This window comes from Ochotona princeps, chromosome X (assembly GCF_030435755.1).
Source record: "Ochotona princeps isolate mOchPri1 chromosome X, mOchPri1.hap1, whole genome shotgun sequence".
Lineage (NCBI taxonomy): Eukaryota > Metazoa > Chordata > Mammalia > Lagomorpha > Ochotonidae > Ochotona > Ochotona princeps.
The window spans coordinates 74,822,945-74,845,260 of record NC_080865.1 but is presented as its reverse complement, the minus strand read 5'-3'; the positions used below and the strand labels follow the sequence as shown (position 1 = coordinate 74,845,260).

The following is a 22,316-nucleotide window of genomic DNA, read 5'->3' as shown; positions in this document are numbered from 1 at the left end:
CCTGGCAAAGTAAAAGATAGTCCAAGCACTGGGATCTTTACCACTTTCGTGGGAAACTGAATTGAGTTCTAGGTTTCTGGTTTCAGTGAGGCTCAGCCCTGCGTATGGCAGCCACTTGGGGAATGAATTAGTGGACAGATGTCAGTTCTCATTCTCGCTCTCTCTCTCTCCCTGCTCCCTCCACCAATACTCCATCGCTCCCTCCCTCCATTCCTCTTTAATTCTGCCTTTCAAATACATAACAAATTAAAAAAAAATAACGAAATGGGTTTTGGGGGGCAACCAAAGAACACTTGCTAAACAGCTACAGCAAAACATTTAGGACAAATTGTGCTTCAAAAGAGAACTGGCTGGAATATGTAACATCTTGTTGGACAGATGAATGGGAAAAGGTAAAGGGGGCTGATGACATGTCTCACACAGACAGACTAGTCAAAGCTAGAGAAACAAGTTAAAACATTAAAAATAGAGCAAGATGAAAAACACTAAGTACAGGACAATGAAAAAGTCGAGATTCATGTTCCATAAATGGATTATACAGATATTTCTAAAAACAAAAATACAATTTTAAAAACAGCATCCTCAGGAGAAAATAACTAGATACAGCAACATGCATTACAGTGACCTCAGATTGAATGACATTTCAAATAACCCCACAACAACCCCACCAACACATGCTATAAATTCACATTCTTTTGCAATCAAAATGCCAGGGGAAAAACGTGCTGAAATAATCAAATGTCTGGTACTCCCTTTGCAGCCATGAAAAAGTGAAAAAGAAAACCTGACACATTTTGGCAATTTTAAATGCTAGTTTTTATTTACTGCTAACTGTGCAAAGGACACCATTCAATACTGTGCAGTAAAAGTTACATAAATCCAGCATTAAACAATAGCATACGAGATAAATCCAAAGTAGAGCACCGAGTGCCTTTAAAGCTGATTGTCACAGAACACAGCTGAGTCCAAACAAGTCTTAAGAAACCTGAAGAATACTCTCATTTAATATTGAGTTATCCACAAGCAAAAGCTACTGGTTTTCTTGTTACCTTTTGTAGAGAAAAGTGAAAGTTATTCCAACTTCACATGGATTAAAATGAATGACCTCTAAACCAAGGAAACAGCCTGTGTGATTTACGCCTCTTACTAAATTGGTGTCATCATCTAACTCAAAGTCAACAAACCTGCTGACAGGAAAGCAGCTGAAGGAAATGAATTGCTCAATATGAGGCTCGTTATGCTGTCGTCTCAATTTCTTCATTCGCAACCTAAAGTAGTATTACTTAAACTACTATTTTAAACGAAAAAAATTATTCTTGAACAGATACAACAGAAACCATTCTACCCATGCAATCATTGAAACATTAACATTAAAGACTTTAAAAAACAAAAACAGCAAGAAATGGCAGTGCAAGAATACATCATACTGTTGGATCTTACATATTCTGAGGTACATAATGAGGTGAGGAAGGTGACGCAATATAGCCACCTGGCCCAGGATTTGTAGCACCATGAACTGGAGGAGAACTGACATATGCTGCACCAACTGGATGCCATGGGCTAACACAGGGATAATCTGGCACAACAGGAAAGCAGGCATCATAACCTGGCAAAGGTGGTTGTCCATAGGGATCTGACATTATTGGATAATAGACTGCTCCATGAGGGATCAATACAGGCTCACCATTTGAGAAAGTATCTGAAATAAAGAATGCATATGGTATATACTTCAGACACAAAAATTCACTGAAACAGATACTCATGGATGTTCTGACAGACGGAAAATGTATCAACTGTAAGAAAGATCACAGCAATGGCAGCAGGGGAACTTTGTATATAAATATTAGTAACTAAGAGAAAAAACCAAAGACAGAACATTTTTCAAATAAAACATTAAGTGTAAGTATACTATGGTACTTCAAAAGTTAGCAGGAAATTGAATTATATCAAAATCACAATGACATTTCATATCACCCCAGTTTGAATGACTTATCAGAAGCTGGTATTATGGTATAGTGGGTTAAGCCACCACCTCCAGTTCTGGCACTCCATATGGACACCTGTACAAATCTGAGCTGCTCCATTTCTGATCCAGCTCCTTGCTAATACACCTGAAAAAGCAGTGGGGGACGGCCCAAGTCCTTGTCACCCTTGACAAGCATAGGAGACCTAGAAGAAGATCTGGGCTTCACCTCTTCACCTGGGAAAGCAACATCCATTACAGCCATTTGGGTAGTGAATCAGCAGATACATAAATCTTTAACTCAGCTCTTCAAATAAAACTCACTTTTAAAAAAAATTCACTTCTAAGAATATTCTTTTAAGAAGAATGGCATTTATCCAAAACAGAGTAAACAATTGATGCCATTCTGACCTAGTTATAGTGACTACACATATTACACACAAATAAGAATCTTTCATTACTTAGGCTAATTGAATTACTTCATTCCACTAACACTGCCACTGCTTCATAGCTTACCACAACTAAAAAGAGCTCTACAAAAGTTGTACTAAGATGCAAGGAAAGTTTACATTTTATTGTCATGGGTTGCATCACATCAGCTCATTACGGACAAGATTGTATACTACTAACAAACAGCATTCCAAAATCATTACTAGGCTCTAAAAAAGGAGGAAAAGGATATTAACATTCCAAATACGTGCCAGGCATAATATATACAGGTCACAATTAGTCCTTGTAACTACACTGCTAAGGCAGCTATTTTTCACTTTACAGAAAACCATGTTTAGGGAAATTAAACAACTTAACCATGATCACTGCCATCAAATAGCAGCAGTGGAATGTAAAACAGATTTGGTTAATTAGTTCACACCATTTCTTCTACCTCCTATTGATTGTTCCCCAAAAGAGAAGTCCAAAGATCCACCCTAAATCTCATCAGAATTATGCTGTAAACACAATGATGGCAACCATCCTTCACACAGCCATTCTGAGATATTTCGGTCTCAGAATCACTTTACATTCTTAAAAATGGAGAACTCCAAGGAGCTTTTGTTTATGGGCTTTGTATCTATCAAAATTTAACATATTAAAAATTAAAATGAGAAAGTTAAAGCAGTAATATAAAAATTATATAGCACAAATCTTTATGAAAAAGTAAGTTGATTTTCCAGATTTTTTTATACAAATGAGAAAAAGTGTCATTGTTTTATATATGTATGAATTTCCAATGTATGGCTTAATAGATAACAGCTGGAATTCAAATACTTCTGTATTCAATCTACTATCTATATCATTTTGGCTGAAATATATGAGGGAATCTAGCCTCAGAGACATAGTTGGAATATAACAAGGCTTTTCCAATAATTGAAGATATCATTTGATGCTATACCAAAAGTACCAAAGTGGTCATTTCTCAAAAGTCAATGTCAATATGGACTTTTCATATTCTGCTATATTAGAATCCATTGTTTTATCTCATTTTGGTTAGATCCTTTAGAAAACCAAGCAAAGAAAACACAATGCATTGGTAATCAAGAAACTAAAATCACTAAGCTATGTAGAGCATACAAATGTTACTATATTTCATTATACATTTTAAGAAACTACTTCTATTGCTACACCAGTTTTATTAACAATATTTTTAATTTATGGGAAGCTGTTAGGTTCATGGTGACAGATACAAGTTTTCCAAAATTCTAATTTTTACCTGAAGTTTTCTTTGACAACAAATGCTATTTGCTATTTTTTCTAGAAACACAGTCACTAGAAAACCATTTGAGAAAAACATAGGATGGGTCAACTAAGTCTGAATAATCAGTTTGTCTATTATCCTTCAAGCAATAAGAACATTCCATGAAATTCGCTGGTATAACTTATAACTCAACAGTATAAATACTTTCTCTCAAGTTAATCATCATGCTTCACTCAGTGTGCAGACATGCAATATGAACTCCCATTCTATCACAAAATTATATATAATTATTCAAAGGTAAAGAGTTGGTGAAAATCATAATATTTTTGATGAAATCGAAGAAATAAAACTGGAGTTTCTGTACCATAGCTTGGTGCCAATGCCTCAATTTGTACATAGATGCCAACAGTTCTACCATTACTAACTTTTAAAAAATTTTATTTTGATTGAAAAGATTTACACAGAGAAGGCAAGACAGAAAGATTCTCCATCCCTGGTTCACTCCCCAAACAGCTCCAACAGCCAGAGCTAAGGTGCAGGTCCCAAGACCTTGAGCCTCTGTTGCTGTCTCAGGCCATAAGCAGAGAGCTGGATCAGATGTGGAGCAGCTAGGACATGAACTGCTGCCCATGTGAAATACTGGCCATTGTAGGTGCAGCATTAGCCTATTAAGCCACCACACTGGCTCCCCATCACTGATTTTTACACCCTCAATGCAAATATAACATCATGAAAGCAGTGGATAAAATCTTACTGTGGAAGCTTTTGACCTAAAGAATGATTTGAAAGTCTCAGGGATCCTAAGGGATCTACATACCGTACTTTGAGAACAACTGATACAGAGTATGTACCTAATGAAACATCTGAAGACGATTACTAAATTAGACAAATTATAATCCAATTGTCTTGCTGACAATCTCATTACATACTCACCGTTTGCTGATGCTTCTGCCTGTGTGCCATCTGCTCTCCCTACTTCACTGTACGTGTGAGGAGCACTCTGGTCAATTAGAGGAGGTGGTTCAGGATACACTGGATAATTCTCTACAGGTAGCTGCTGCATGTGTGGCACATAGACCATGGTGTGCCAGTAGTTGTGGTGATAGCACTTGACAGCAAGAAAAAGCAACAAAAAAGTACTGTTCCTTTATATTGCAGTACAATTATACTATAGAACTCCCCAATTAAAAAATGACTCGTGATTTTCAAGGGTAGTAGCGATGCTTTCCACATAAAAAAAGGACATTTAGGAATTTATTGTTTACTACAGCTTTGAGATTTCTTTCAGCCTCTTTTTCATATTTGGAATTCTTTTGGAAAGCATCCTATGGAAATCAGAGGTACACACAAATACATGTACACAAAGATGACTTTTATAGCATTATTTTTAAAAACAAAAAACACTGAACCTTAAGCATTCAGCAACAGAGAACTGGATAAATTAATCATAAATCCACAATAGAAAATTATATATAAAAAACAGCCATCAAATATTTCAAGAAATAAGATACTAAGTTAAAAGATGATAAAATTGTATAGCATAATCCATAGGCAGGAATAAAACAAAAGGGCTTATAATAAAATACAAAAGGTACTGTGATTACACAGGTGATTTGATTTCTTAAAATTCAAATGTGCTGCAGTGGGCACTATTGCTTCTAATATATTGAAATACCAAAGTGTCTACTCTTGAGTAGGAGTTCAGCCTGGAGGGTAAAACACTTGCATCCAACATCAAAGCACCTGTGTACTTGGGTATGATAACCAGCCCCAACTCCTGATTCTAGCTTCTTGCTAATTCAGACCATGGGAAGCAGTGGTGACAGTTACAGCTCAAGTACTTGGATCCCTGCCACTCACGGAGACCTCAACTGAGTTCCTAACTCCCGTCTTCTGCTTAGCCCAGCTCCCGTCATTATGGACATCATGTGACTCAAGTGGTTGATGGGAGCTTGCATTTGCTTGCATGCATCCTTGCTCTCTGCCTCTGAAACACTTCTTAAAAAGAAATCTAGGGCCTGGTGCCGTGGCCCAGCGGCTAAAGTCCTCGCCTTGAATGCGCCTGGCATCCCTTATGGGCGCCGGTTCTAATCCTTGCAGCTTCACTTCCCATCCAGCTCCCTACTTGTGGCCTGGGAAAGCAGTCGAGGACGGCCCAAAGCCTTGGGACCCTGCACCAGTGTGGGAGACCCATAAGAGCTCCTGGCTTTGAACTGGCATAGCACCGGCCATTGCGCTCACTTGGGGAGTGAATCACCGGACAAAGGATCTTCCTCTCTGTCTCTGCTTCTCTCTGTATATCTGACTTTCCAATGAAAATAATTAAATCTTTAAAAAAAAAATCTATTCTGTATGTCCTGTGATACTTAAGGGTAGAGAGCATTTTTAAAATCCTTAGTCTTGTGGAACAATGTTTCCATATGTAACTGTAGCAAGCTACCATAACTGAAGGGACAAGTAATTTATCAGTTCTTGAAAGCAAATTTAGCAAAAAAAAAAAAAAAAGTCTCAAAGAAAAAAACACCAGCCCACTATTCTTCATTTATACCTATGCACTATCTGGGGAAAGGCTTTCTAGCATGTTTAAAATTGCTGGGAGGGCCCGGCGCCGTGGTCTAGCGGTTCAAGTCCTCACCTTGAACGCACCGCTGGGATCCCATATGGGCACCATTTCGTATCCCAGCTGCTCCACTTCCCATCCAGCTCCCTGCTGTGACCTGGGAAAGCAGTCAAGGACAGTCCAAAGCCTTGGGACCCTGCACCTGTTGGGAGACCTGGAGGAAGTTCCTGCCTCCTGGCTTCGGACTGGCGCACCACCGGCCATTGCGCTCACTTGGGGAGTGAATCATCAGACGGAAGATAGTTTCTGTCTCTCCTCCTCTATATATATCTGACTTTGCAATAAAAATAAATAAATTTAAAAAAAAAGAGAAGAAAGTTCCTGGGAAATTAGTGTCAAAGTTAAGTATTTTCCAGGAGACTATAATAGTTAATCAGACAAATCTTTAAAAGACATCATTTCTTCTCAGTAACTATGCTATCTTGTATTATCAGAAGTGATATTTCAGGAGGAAGACTAAAGAGCTCTCACCTAAAATCATTTGGCAAATATTCATGAATATATGAGCACTTTAAAAATAATTCACCTGATTAAATATTTTTGAGTCAGTCTTATTTTATCTGAAATGTACAAATGTCCATAAAAATGCTTTACGTAAGATAAATAACTTTATTCTGTACAGAAAAATAGTACAGGGTTGGTAGGTAATATTAAATGTGAAGGCTAATGTAATAGTTGCTGAAGTTGTGCTACTTAGAATCTAGTCCCTATCCTTAAGAGTGAGAGAAACTGTAGCACTTGGAGGCTAAATTAGAAAACTAATCTAGTTCATATCTTCAGAGCTCAGAAATAAAGCTTTTAGGTTCCTCATACTATTCTTGGATTGTAAAATTCAAGAGTCTGATAATCAATATAGTTTATATTTTGAGTGTATAACTTATCAAAGTAATTTTTAACAGGATTCTTACCTGCAAGCCAAGATTGAAATAGTACTGCAAAACTTTTGTATCTAAAATGAAAAGAGCTTAAATTTAGTAATTAGATAGACATAAGCATTTGAAATCTTTTCTCTTTGAGGTATCAATATAGTAACACTACTCTCAATTGTTTCTTGACGGAAAAAATAACAATTTGCCTGTCATATAGATAAGATCAAGCACACATTTTGTTTCTAGTCTTGGTATAGATAGAATCAACTATAATGCAATTCTACTAACATCTAGGAAAAACTGAGTAAAGGTATTTTCTTACTTCTCTCAACTAAAATTCTACTTTAAAACACCTCTACGGGGCCCAGTGTGATAGCATAGCAGTTAAAGTCCTCGCCTTGAACGCATTGGGATCCCATATGGGCACTGGTTCTAATCCTTGCAGTTATGCTTCTCATCCAGCTCCCTGCTTGTTGCCTGGAAAAGCAGTCGAGGATGGCCCAAAGCTTTGGGACCCTACACCCATGTGGGAGACCCAGAAAAGGCTCCTGGCTCCAGATTGGGTCAGCACCAGCCGTTGTGGCCACTTGGGGAGTGAATCATCGGATGGAAGATCTTCTTCTTTCTCTCCTCCTCTTTGTATATCTGCCTCTCCAATAAAAGTAAATATAAAATCTTAAAAAAAAATAAAACGACTCTACAACATAGGCATTCTGGTCCACAATTACTAGAACTATTACATGACACAAATTAATGTTCTACTAATGCTGATATTAGTGACGTCTGTTGAGACAACAAAATATGAAACAGTTCATCTCTTTTTCTTTACTATGACTAACATACTATCACTAGAAGAAAAGCAGCATGAACAGGGTTACTCAAAAGAACGGATTGGTCTGGATGCAAAGAGACATATTGCACTCCCAGTGAAACAACTGAAAATATCTTCACAGCAGGATGCTGGACTCTCCAACATTGTCCATGCCCACAAGGCCAGGAAACACTTCAACAACAGCATAACTGGACTTACGAGTGCTCATGAAGGACTACCCATTGTAATACTAGAGGGGAAATTAATGGGAGGGGCTGAAAACTTGAGAAGGGGGACTGGAAGTCCCAGAGCTAAAGAAACTGTATCATAAATAAAATAGTTTTTAAAATGTGATTGAACTTAAATGAACTAGTTGTAAGGAGAAACTGGAAACTGTTCAGTATTCCAACTACATCTTTATGTATCTGTACTGACTGACCTGGGACACTCATATCTTCTCATTGTCTTATCATCACTGTTCTCAAAAACTTAAATAGAAAAGTCCATAATAGTATTACTAAGGGATAAAAGATGGAAACAATCCAGATGTGAATTAACTGGTAAATGTGATAAATGCATGTAATGGAATATCAGCCATAAAAGAATGAATGTTGATACATGCTACAACTAAAGGATCCTTGAAAATATCTGCCAGGTGAAATTAACTCATCTCAAAACACCATGTATTGTATGATTCCACTTATGTGAAATGTCTAGAATGAGCAAGTCTATAGAGATGCAAACTAGAGTTGAGAACGCTAGGGCCAGAAGGAATACAGAATGACTGCTAAAGGATACAGGATTATCTTTGAGAAGGTTAATAGGAAATTTATGCAAGAGTGGATGGGTAAAAAATTTGAGCAGTCACCACACCAATAAAGGATTAGGAGTAGACAACCAGGTGCATAAACATTACATAACTGAAAATATGCCTAGAAAGGAGACTACATTACACTAAATCATAAATGCAATTCTTACTCTCCTCAATTTTATACAAACTAAACAATCGCTAAAGATTTCTGAAGAGAAGAGATACAGAGTGGTCCCAATCACAAAGGTGTTGGGAAGCTACTCTAAATGTTCAGCTGAAGTGATAAAAGGTGCAACCTAGGAAGGAGGCGGGGGATTTTTACTAAACCAGTCAAGGTTAACATGCAAAACATTCAATATTATTTTCTACGTTAGCAGATCACAATAAGAAAAGTTGTCTTGGGGCCTGACACAATGGCTAAATCCTCACCAAGCACCAGGACCCCATGTGGGAGCCAATCTGCCTCCCAGCTGTTCCACTTCCCATCCAGCTCCCTGCTTGCAGCCTGAGAAAGAGTAGAGGACGATTCAAAGCCTTGGGACCCTGAACCCATTCAAGAGACCCAGAAGAAGCTCCTGGCTTCACTCTGGCCATTGCAGCCATTTTCAGCGTGAACCAGCAGATAGAAAAGATTTCTGTCTCTTCTTTAAATCTGATCTGCCTTTCTAATATAAATGATTCTTTATAAAAAGAAAATTCTCCAAGAGGGTATACCTAAGAAGCTGTTGAACTTGACTGGACAATAAGATGTTGGACTCTATGTTTGGTATATGCTTCCAATGGGGGAATCTCAACTGAACTTGGACTGCGGTTATGCAACAAGGTGGAGGAATCCACCATGGTAGGAGGGTTTGGGGAGGGGTGGGGAGAATCCAAGTACCTATGAAACTGTGTCACGTAATACAATGTAATTAATGAATTAAAAAAAAAAAAAGAAAAAAAACCACAAAATTCTATTGGACCCGGCACAATGGCTCAATGGCTAAATACTAGCCTTGAGCACATCGAGATCCCACGTGGGCACCAGTTCGTATCCCAGCTGCTCCACTTCCCATCCAGCTCCCTGCTGTGACCTGGGAAAGCAGTCGAGGATGGCCCAAAGCCTTGGGACCCTGCATCTGCATGGGAGACCTGGAAGAAGCTCCTGGCTCCTCGTTCTAGATTGGCTCAGCTCTGGCCATTGTGGCCACTTGGGGAATAAAACAGCAGATGAAGATCTTTCTCTGTACTTCCTTCTCTCTGTAAATCTGCTTTTCCAATAAAATAAATCTTAAAAAAAATTCTATTGACAAAGCATTAAAACTCTGAATACATTTAAGTATATAAAAGATGATTACTACTATCACCACTATTACCACCACCACTACTACTACATACATACACACAGAGAGAAAATGGTAAAGGCAGACTAAATGAATGGACAGATGATATATGTCCATTTGACAATGTGTGTGTGGATTCTAAGAGATAACATTGTTAAAACAGTAATTCTCCCCAAAATATAGATTCAATGCAACCTTAAATTCTTAGAAGGGTTTTTTTAAAGAGTTGTTTATTTTTATTGGAAAGTCAGATATACAGAGAGAAGAGACAGAGAGAAGATCTTCCGTCTGTTGATTCACTCCCAAAGCGGCGGCAACAGCCGGAGCAGAGCCAAACCCAAGCCAGGAGCCTGGAACCCCTTCTGGGTCTCCTACACGTTAACAGGGTTCCATGGCTGTGGGCTATCCTCAACTGCTTTCCCAGGCCACAAGCAGGGAGTTGGATGGGAAGTGGAGCTGCCGGAATTAGAACCAGCGTCCATATGGGATCCCAGCACATGCAAGGCGAGGACGTTAACCACTAGGCTACCGCTCTGGGCCCAGATTTTTTTTTAAACTGGTAAAAAAGTACCAACCAAATGAAAATACGAAAGACATAGAAAGCTACAAAACATATAGGTGGTATAAATTACACTACTGGACTTCAAAACTTACTATAAAAAGTGTGATGAGGCACAAGGATCCAAAAAAAATAGATCAATGTAACAAAAGAGAACTCAACAATAGATATGTGCTTAAAACAATCATTTTGAGCCTGGCTTGGTAGCCTAGTGGCCATAAATGCAAGGCTAGTCAAGGTGAATACAAGACTTGTGGAATCAAAGAGGACTATCTGAAGAAAAGATGCTCAAAGACCAGATGCCCATCTAACTGTGACAAAGAAATTTGCTGGTGGCATTAAAGACACTAAAGCTCAACAATTCTGAGACTATTTTGAGCAGTATGGGAGAATCAAAGTGATTACGATAATGTCTGGTCAAGGCAGTGGTAAGGAGAGGGGTTTTGCTTTTGTGGCCTTTGATAACCCTGACTCTGGGCATAAGATTATCCTACAGTCCCCAGCTGTAGGCAACTGCTTAGACTGCCTTGTACATTGCTGGGAGAAAAGCAGCCAGTCACTGTGTTAACTCCATCAGTGTGCCAGAATAGCTGCCTATTCTATTATTTTTTTTTTTAAAGATATGTGGAGAAAGTAAAGAACACTGGGCTGGGACATGACACCATGGCACCTAGGCATGCTGCATCACTGTGCAGTGAGGATGGGCTGCAGACTGTGCAGTGAACAAAGTATGGAGACATGTTGAAGCGGGCACCCTGAGAGGTCAACTGACAAGTGAAGAGTGATTTTGGAGGTATCCACAGACTAGGCCACTGCACTCAAGGGAGCTGAGATGTGGTGGTTTAGACAGGGATAACCAGAAGGCAAGTCAGGGACAGGCCAAGGCATCTGCCTATGTGGGAGATCTAGACTAGGCTGAGTAGCATCACCTACTGCCCAATGGCACACGTGAAAGCTGGGGCTGGGGGGCATGCCTTGTTGGACTATGTTACAATACCTGCCCGTGAGTGTCATGGCAGGGAATGGGACATGTCCTGCTGAGCCACAGCACTCACCAGAACATGAGATCTGGATCTGGGATCAGATTCCATACAGAATTTGTAAGCTCACCTCTGTGTGACTGCAGTATCTGCCAGTCTGTGTGAGAGCTGGGGGTGGTAGTGGTCTGAGCCAGGCTTGATCACAGAACTCAATGATATCTGTCAGAGCCAGGGCTTGGAGGAAGCTGAGGTGGGCTGCAGCACCTACTGGAACATGCAAAGACTAGGACGGAGGGCAGACTGAGACAAGCATGGCTGCAGCATCTGCCAACATGCATAAGATCTGGGCCTGGTAGCAGGCCTGTTAGAGAAACCTGGGGAACTCCCCTGCCAGACCACAGCTCCTGCTGGGGAACACAAGAGCCAGAGTTGGGCACAGGCCAAGCCATGCAAGGTTGAAGCACTCATTAGCATGTGCGTGGGCCAGATCTCAGGGAAAGCCCGTCTGGGCAAGACTGCAGGACCTGCCGACATGCACCAAAGCAAGAATGGGTAGTCTGGCCGGCCTAGGCTGCAGCACCCTCCGCAAGTGCTAAGACTGGGTTCAAGTCATATCAGGGTGTGGACTCACTAAACAGGGCTAAGCTGCAACACCCATCCACCAGTGACACCTCAGATCTAGACTTTCAGGTCTGGGGCAGGTTGGGCCAAGTTAAGCTGCAGCACTCATGGATAAACACAAGAGCAGGACAGGATGTGGGACAGGTCAGGTTAGGACTCAGCACATGCCAGCATATGCAAAAACCAGAGCTGGGGGTGAGCTTGATGGGGTTACTGAGGTTTATCCCAACTGGATCAAGGTGCTCACTGATGTGCATGTGGTTGGGGCTGTGGTAGATTGGTCTGAGCTAGACAACAGCACCCATCAGTTTACGTGAGAAATGGGACTGGGAGCAGAACTAACCAGGCAGTTGCATCCACCATATGCGTGTCGGCTGCTTCAGGGGATAGACCAAAACTGACCTTGCACTAGCAGCACTCACAGAGTCAAGACTGAGGTCACTCCAAGCGAGGTTTCTAGGGAACTTCCCAACTAGATGTATGGACTCAAACACCAGCCACAAGGAAAACTTTTATGTGATCCAACCTTGTAGTTCATGTATAGCACTGGGCCCCTCAGTTACTGGTTCATATCCAGATGCACACAGGCGACATGACAGCCAGCTTTCCTAGGCTAGCAGAGAATGCCAAGTGCCTCGTCAGAGCATGTAAAGCAGAATAGGTTGGACAGCTCTCCTGCCTACGCCACAGAAGACGGAAAGCAAAACAGGTTGGATAACACTCCTGCCCAAGCTCTGCAGCAAGAGTCTGGGTCTATGCATGCACACTGAGGTGGATTTGGTTAGCCAATAGACCTTGGAAAGATTTTCTAATGAGGCCAACAATGTCTCAGACCTACAAAGGCCATTGAAGGTAAAAACCTAAGAACATGCTTCCCCATCTGGCGTCTCTCAAATGACTGCATCCCATTCCCAGATGCTAATGTTCGAAAGCAGGGAGCAGCCCTCTACCCTCTAACGCCCCCCACCCAGTGGACACAGAAGAAAAAAAAAGAAGTGAAACATTTGTCCCACCCCCTTCCTCCATTCCTTTACCCTCTGCATCCTAATTGGAGACCCACATGGGCTTACATTCTCAACAACGTAAATAATATAAAAATAAAATTAAGAAGAAAAATCATACTGTAGATGGTCCCAACTATAAAGGAAAGAAGGCCCTGACTAACAGGTGGCGGCCAATTCTTCAACCACCCCAAGAGTAGTTATGTAAACTCTGGTATTGATTGTGGAGGTGGTTTGGGTGACAACACCACACTTGGTCATGGAGGAAACTTTAGTGGTCTTGGTAGCTTTGGTGGCAGCTGAGGTGGTTGTGGTGGTTACGGTGGCAGTGGGCATGATTACATTGAATCTGGTAAGGATGGAAGTAGTTGTGGAATCACTGGAAGCTACAATGGTTGTGGCAGTTACAACAATCAATTTTCAAATCTGGACTCATTCAGGGAGGAAATTTTGGAGGTAGAAGCCGTGACCCCTATGATGGTGGTGGTCATGGTGAATATTTTGTTAACCACAAAACCAAGGTGTGGTGGTTTTAGCAGCACTAATCAAGGCAGTTGTAGAAGGTTCTAATAACCACCAGGGAACAAAACTTAGCAGGAGAGGAGATTCAGTTAAGTAGCAGAGAAGTTACAGGTTACAACAGATTTGTGAACTCAGTGGAGCATAGTGGAGGTAGCACCTAGCTACTACAAAGACGACATGTTTTAGACAATACTTGTGTGTGTGGGAAAAAAAAAACTTCAGGAACTTAAGGACTATATTTGTGACTAAATGTTATAACAGGTTATAACAGTTTCTGTTCTGTAGAAAATGTAAAGTATTCCAGCAAAGAATTTTAATATAGCTGTTTTTTCTTTCTCTGCACCCATGTAATGGATTGCTAAATTTAGTAGTCTAACCATGACACTGAATAAATATGTCTTTTTTTAAAAAATGTGCTGCATAAAGTTAAGTCTACACTGAAGCCATCTGGGTAACTTCCACAAAAAATGTCAAGTCAGAATTTATCAAGGTGATGCCAGGTTTACAAACTGCTTAGGTAGAGAAGCCACTGTGCTCAAGTACTAAGAGTTACTGTTATGGCCTCTGAAGATCATAATTAAAATAGCCAACCAAGCAGAGTCACAGGAAAATTTGGTTACCAAAAATGATTGCTGGCACATCCTTTGCAATGTCTAAACTGAATAATAGTACCAGATAAAATTACAGATGGACTGAAGCTGTGTAACAACCCATTATCATGTGTAATTAGCAAACGATTTAATTCCCAAAAAGTCTTCTTCACAAGTGGTACTGCTCGAATACTGGATAGCTATCCATGAGCAAAAAAGTAATTTTCCTTCCTTCCTTCATTTTCTCTCTTTCTCTTTTTAAGGACATCCCTTGTAACACTGCCTCTCCTATGATCAAAATTCAGTCAGAATGCTAAATAAAAGACTGCAACCATTTTATACACTTGTGGAAACAACTTAAGAAACAAAACCAAAAAAAAAAACCTGACTCCTGTCCTAAAGAAAAATAGTGGAGAAAAGCGAAGTCATTATCAACTACCTACTTGCTGATAATGTAAAAGATATTCTCATCTTCCAACTGCTCCCCTTCCACCTTCCACAGTCACTTACCTGTAATACTGCTCAAGTCCATTTGTAACTGGCTGCCCATCCAGTCTTCTCAGAGGTGAAGCTAAGAGAAATACACACTAAGACTTTTTCTAAATCTCAGACCTCAGACTTTCACCAAGTGTCAAAATCCACTTACCTTGAGGCAGGTCACTGCCACTTGGATCACAGGAATACGGTGGAGGTGGTGGTGGTGGTGCTAAGTTTGAAGCCTCTCCCATCTCGAGAGGAGGAATTGGAGGAGGTGGTGGTGGTGGTACTGGTACAGAGGTAGCAGTAGCAGGAGAAATAGAGTGGTATGGATAGGACTGTGAAACGATAACTAAAAAAAAAAAAAGTACAATGTATAATGTAATACGTTATAAACAGTTTATCTTTCATTTGTCTTACGTTCTCTACACTGTCATGGAATTCTCAGTTCTCATGGTTTCACTTAAAGGCAAACACTTGGAAGGGGGGGACCAATGTTGCAGGACAGCACGTTGCGCTGCAGCACAGCAGGTTTAATCACTACTTGCAATACTGGTATCTGATACTGGAGAGCTAGTTCAAGTTCTGGCTGGTTCTGCCTTCAATTCAACTTGTTGTTAATGTACCTGGAAAGGCAGAAGATGGTTCAAGTACGTAGATTCCTGCCACCTCTGTGGGAGGACAGGAGTGAGTTTACCATCTCCTGGCGCTGGCCTGGCCCAGAACTGGCTGTTACGATCCTTTGAAGAATAAACCAGCAGACAGAAGATCTCTCTATACATATAGCACTTCTCTCTACCCACCATGCCCCTTCCCCACTATACCACTCACCCTTTCAAATAATACAATACCAAAAATCTGGAAGGTTACCTAGTTTAATTCACAATGTAAACATAAGGATGTTTTCAGCAGTCTGTCACACATATTCAAATCACAAGATACAGAAGCTAATAAGAAACTAAATTGCACACATTTCATATTTTAGTACTTCTTGAGACATTCTACTGATAGCAGTGGAGAAATGGGAAATTTTACATGACCGTCCTATTTCTGAGGAGGTACAGAATCAAAAACAAAACAGGCTAAAGTATTTTGTCCCTTTGCTATTAACTATGTCAATACAATTTAAAAGCAATATTCAGTATATCATAGTTTTGACTTGAGAAATTAAAATGTAATTACATTTAAATATTAATTTTCTATGATTATAAAGGAGAAGCAATATGGCTCTACCTAGTTCAAGCACATATCTGCCTTCTCTCTCTCACACACACACATACATACATAAATATACTAAAATATGCTAGTTAGGTTTTTTAGAATTGACAAAAGATGACCGATAGATACAACTCATTAAGTTTAACTGAATCAAATAAGCCTATTTAGAAAACTAATGTGTGAAACTTCATCATTGTATGACCTGTGCTATTAGTTTTGCCCTGAAAATAGAAAGTTTAAGATAATCATTCATTAAAGGCTTAAATTCAGAATTTTAGCACAGTGGGTTTAGAACAGGAACAGTCCATACAAGTTTAATTTGTTACTGCAATAATTTAGCAATAAGTAATCCACACTGTTTTCATTCACTGACAGATAGTAACAATAGTACAATGTATCTTTTATATAGTTACAAGGTAATGGTTATACTATATCTCAGGGTTATCTAAAACTTGGTTATCAATTTGGAAAGAAGTCAGGTAGTAAAACTCGCAATAATTAATACAACTCTACTCATTTGTCAAAATTCCTATAACTCGGTACCCCAAAATGAATTTCTCTGTATATAAACATTTTTTTTTTTAATTTTCTCAATCGATCACCTGGAGATTTGTTGTGATTTAGAAATTTATATTTGTAATTTCAGAATAATTTTTACAATATCTACAACTGCTCTAAATCTATGACTGTTTTCTATGAAATATCTTATCCAAAGCTTTTTTTTTAAATTAACACTTATATTAAGTCACATACAAAAAAACAAAAAACAGAGCAAATGGAGTAAATTCAACTAGTGTACAATGGCAGAGAATGACTATGATCATTAGGTAAAAAATCCTACTACTAGAGAAACATAGTTAAATAAATTTGCACAGATCTCAGAGACTCAAAGCGAGAAGAATTTGAAGGTTACACTCGTTGAAATCATCTTCCTTATAAAGGCACAGTATGATAATGAGTATTTACTACTCTCAGTAAAAAAAAAAATTAAGATTTATTTTTATTGCAAAGTCAGATATACAGAGAGAAGGAGAAACAAGAGAAAGATCTTCCATCCGATGATTCACTACCCAAGTGACTACAATGGCCAGGGCTGCGCCGATCCAGAGCCAGGAGCCAGGACTACTTCTTCCGGGTCTCCCACACGGGTGCAGGATCCCAAGGCTTTAGGCCATCTTCAACTGCTCTCCCAGGCCACAAGCAGGGAGCTGGATGGGAAGTAGGGCCGCCGGGACTAGAACCGGCGACCATATGGGATCCCTGTGTGTTCAAGACAAGGACTTTAGCAGCTAGGACACGGCGCTGGGCCCTCTAAGCAAAAATTCTTACAGTCTCCAGTGGCTCTACAAAAACAAGAGCATCTCATTGTTAACATGGGCTCTACAGGCTCAAGAGTAACCGTCAAGAGAAACAACATTTTAAAAACACTAGGGGAGGGCCTGGCACGGTAGCCTAGCAGCTTAAGTCCTCACCTTGGATGCACCGGGGTCCCATATGGGCGCCAGTTCTGGTCCAGGCAGCCCAGCTTCTCATCCAGCTCCCTGCTTGTGGCCTGGGAAAGCAGTCGAGGACGGCCCAAAGCCTTGGGACCCTGCACCCACGTGGGAGACTCGGAGGAGGCTCCTGGCTTTGGATTGGCTCAGCTGTGACCATTGTGGCCACTTGGGGAGTGAATCAGTGGACCAAAGATCTTCCTATCTCTCCTCCTCTACGTATATCTGACTTTCAGATTAAAAAATAAATAAATCTGAAAAAAAATTATATAAACTTTTCTTAGCCTCTTCACGACTGTATCACCTTTTTTTCCAAAATTATAATCCTGGTTCACAAGGCCATAGGACAGTGACAAAATCAGAAGATTCCAGAACCATTCATTTGTTTTAGCTCATATTACATGATCTCAGAATAGTAATTCAAGTACTCGATAAAAGAAAATGATTTGATTACTCAAAGCACTAAAAAAATACTTCATGCCTATTTTTCAATTCTGTTTTCTGAAATAGCTATAGTTGCATAACTTCAATATCCCAAAATTAAGGTTTTTATATAAACTACTTTTTTTTTCAATTTCTCAGTCCTCATAGCTTGTCTCAATTTTATAGGTGATTATACATTTAATACTTAAAAATCAGGCCTTACTTGGATATCCCAAACTGCTTTGGTAGTCTAAATCTTCTAGGCCATTCGATAGTACACTGGTGTCCAACACTGCTTTATATAATGGTAGAAGTAGTTTATCTGTTCTGTTCAATACAGTAGCTACTAACTATATATGGCCTTGAGCACCTGGCATGTGGCTAATGCGACTAAGCAAGTAAAGGTTTGCTTTACCTGTAATCAAATTTTCACATTTGGTTAGTGATTATTTTTTTTTTTAAGAAAGACTTAACAGCTAGAGAGGGGGGGGGCTCTATAAGCTTCTGGTTAATCCTCAAAGGCTGTAATGGCCAGAGCTGTGCTGGTCAAAAGCCCAGGAGCTATTTTCAGGTCTCCCACATGGATGCAGGGTCCCAAGGAACCATCCTCTTCTGCCTTTGCAGGCCATAAGCAGGAAAGCTGGATCAGAAGTGGAGCAACCAGGACTCGAACCAGAGCCCATATGGGATGCTGGTGCTGCAAGCAGATTAACAAGCCACAATACAGCGCAGTGCCCACCCCCACAGTGATTGTATTGACAGTACAGACCTATTTTCTTCAGGAAACACTCTGCAGAACCACATCCTGATTGTGATACACTGTTGCTCCTTACGCATAGAAATCAGTTGGGCTGACTATACATTCATTGGTTGACAAATTCTCTCCCTGAGTATCCTGTTATTCCACTGACCTCTAGCAGAAAGCATTGCTGTCAATATCTGATGACTATCATCTCATTTCCCTTAAATTCTACAGGTTGTTATTTAGATGTGGAACAGACCTTCTTTTTCATTATAGCACAGCAGTTTTACTAGAATATCCCAGGGTTGATTATTATGGGTCAATATTCTCAGTTATTTCGAGAATTTCAATATGTACTTTTAAAGTTTTTAAAAATGTGTCATTTTTTCCTTTTTAAAATGTATTTGAAAGCCATTGTTACAGCGGGATAGAGAAAGAGAAACAGACACACAGAAAGTGATAAATCTTCCATTTGCTGACCCACCCCTCATGGGGCTACAGTGACAAGGGCTGGGCCAGGCTGAAGCCTGAAGCCAGGAGTCTCGTCTAAGTCTCCCACACGAGTAGCAGAGGACCAAATACTTCAACTTTCTTTTGCTCCTTTTCCCAGGCACATTATCAGGGAGTCTCATCAGAGGTAGAGCAGCTGGGACATGAACCAGAGTCCATGTAGGATGCCAACATTACACCCTTACCAGCTATACTACAACACTTGCTCCAAGTTTTCAAAACTACAGATTTCAGGGCCTGGCGCGATAGTGTAGTCTAATGGCTAAAGTCCACGCCTTGTAAGCGCCAGGATCCCATATGGTCGCTGGTTCTAATCCCGGCGGCCCTGCTTCCCATCCAGCTCCCTGCTTGTGGCCTGGAAAAGCAGTTAAGGATGGCCCAAAGCCTTGGGATCCTGCACCTGCGTGGGAGACCTGGAAGAGCTCCTGGCTCCTGGCTTCTGATTGACGTAGCACTGGCCGTTGCGCTCACTGGGGAGTGAAGCATCGGACGAAGATCTTCCTCTCTGTCTCTCCTCCTCTCTGTATATCTGCTTTCCAATAAAATAAATAAACCTTTAAAAAAATAAAAACCAAAAAAAAAACACCCAAAATTACAGATTTCAACATTTGTTTTATTTCTTATTTATTGAGAAACTATCAAGGATTGACAGCTTTTGTCTAGCTTGAATGTCATTTGTCAATCTTCTATTTTTAGTTTTAGATTTTTTCCTTTCTTATTTTCTTATCTTTTTTAAAGTTTCACAGTACTATCTGCTATATGCATTTGTTAAAGCTTGTTATATTTTAGTCTTCATTACAGAAGTGATCTTCTTCCCTAATTCTTATACAAAATTAACAACTGTAAACTCATAAAACAAAGATGACAATCTAGAATTACCAAGTTCTAGACCTTATAGTCTTGATCATATTCACAGGAGAATGAGTTACTACACAGGAATTTATAACTTGAGAAGCATTTCTATTACTTTTTGCATAATAAAACAACTCAAAGTCTGAGAAACTGGTACAAGTCCTTTAACTATTCAATGGGTAACAAAGTAAGTATAAATGTTATTAAAATTTTTTGCCAAATTTGCAAGAACAAAAAACCTTAAACATTGACTCTCACATCTCAAGGATTCCTCAATGACAAAACAAACTTAAATTTTGACAGTTATCTATTCATTGTAATAGACTGTAATAGTTGTGGGAACACATTCTTAAATAGGAAAAGAGGTTTCCAAAGTAAGCAACTGTTGATAACCTACCTGGTATACCTCGTGTGGGTGTAGACATACATAGAGGTGGTAGAGCATTCTGTGTGGAAACTGAAGCGGAACTAGTAGTTTGATCAGCTGCCGTACAGTTAGGTAAGACTGGAGCTGGAACATTATTGGCACAGGAAGCTGCAAGTACCGGAGAATTTCCCATCACCTGTAAGTGCATAAAAAGTTCAGGACTCATTTTGGTTTCTCAAGGAGATAGCTTCTCACCTAATACTAAATTTAAGTAAAGACAATTTTTACTTGGTAACTGAAACACTTAGATGCCCATCTTTACATAAACCCTATGTAGGAAGCTTATTCAAAGATCCTGGCTTACTTTGAAAGTTTCAACATATTTTATTTATATGAAAGGGAGAGATTTATATTATACTATATACTATATTATATTATATTATATTATATTATATTATATTATATTATATTATACTGTATTATATTATCAAAGAGATTATCTACTGTTTCACTCCTCAAATGAACATAATGGCTGGGGCTGGGCTGGGCCAGACCGAATGGAGGAGCTTCATCTAGGTCGCCCACATTGGTTCAGAAGCCAAGCGCTTGGGCCATTTTCAGCTACTTTCACAGGTGCATTAGCAGGGAGCTAGATCAGAAGTGCAGCAGCCAGGACTCGACTCGATGCCTATATGAGATGCCAGTATTGCAGATAGTGACTTAACTCGATATGCCACAACACTGCCCTAGAACTGTGTAACTTTTAAAGTGTTATCATTCTGAAAATATAATAATAAGATTCAAAAACCAAGTATCAAATTGCATACAATGAAGTTTCCGTCCAGACTGGCTTCCACTTGCCTACTTATCTTTTCCTCAAATAGGTAACCTGTAAATTTTCTGAATGTTATTCTGGAGATTTAATATATATTTAGTTTCTCATTTCAGGCCCAATGCAGTGGCTCAAATGGCTAATCCTCCCCCCTTCAAGAACTGGGATCCCATATATGTGCCGAATTACATCCTGGCTACTCCACTTCCCACCCAGCTCCCTGCTTAATGGCCTGGGAAAGCAATGGAGGTTGGCCCAAAGCCTTGGGACCCTGTACCTACTTGGGAGACCCAGAAGAAGCTCCTGGCTCCTGGCTCCTGGCTTTGGATCTGATCAGCTCTGGCCTTTGTGGCCATCTGGGGAGTGAACCAGTGGATGGAAGCTCTTTAGCTCTGTATTCTGAGATCACAATTTTTCCGTCTGCTTATGCCACAGCTCTGTAACACACTTCCCCTTAGCACCCAGTACAGAGTTTTGCAGATATTAAGTGGCAAGACTCTTCTTGAGCATCCGGTCTTCACCGGTAATTCCATTTCCTTACCATCCATAGAAGTGAGGATAATGCCCTCTCTGGTCCTCTGAGACTGCATTCAAAATCACCTGTAATCTCCGTGGCAACAAATCTTCATAGAGCTATTAACCCTGATGTCACCTGATCCTTTAGCAGCAAAGGAGGCTTCTTGAAATATTCCCTTCCTGGGGTTTCCACATTAATACACTCTCCTACTTCTCTTCCTTCTTGACTGTTACTTTTCTATCCATTTTGCAAAAGGGAATGATTCACAGGCTCTGTTCTCAATGCTTTTCCCAATCTCTTATGAGTCCCAGGAAGAGTAGTTACGCCTACGGCTTCAGGTACTTTTTTCATGCCAACTTCCTATTCTTAATGGGAAAGCTTTAAATGTTTCAATAAGACAGTCATATTGGTTATTTACATTAACTCACTCATCACAGAAGAGGTGCACAGCAAGCTATGAGTAGTTTAATGACAACACATGGAACAGTGTCTGGGACACAGATTTTCAATCAATTCTATTGAA

At 40.0% G+C, this 22,316-nt stretch overlaps 1 protein-coding gene across 1 annotated transcript in view; it reads right to left on the bottom strand.

The window, feature by feature from the left end:
* Window positions 1-880: 880 nt before the first annotated feature.
* Window positions 881-22,316, bottom strand: part of ALG13 (ALG13 UDP-N-acetylglucosaminyltransferase subunit) — a 90,047-nt gene continuing 68,611 nt past the window's right edge. The window contains 5 exon segments of the mRNA XM_058659252.1: window positions 881-1,699; window positions 4,590-4,764; window positions 7,185-7,225; window positions 15,009-15,191; window positions 20,475-20,640. Coding sequence (XP_058515235.1) covers window positions 1,437-1,699; window positions 4,590-4,764; window positions 7,185-7,225; window positions 15,009-15,191; window positions 20,475-20,640 — 828 coding nt within the window. The 3' untranslated portion in view covers window positions 881-1,436.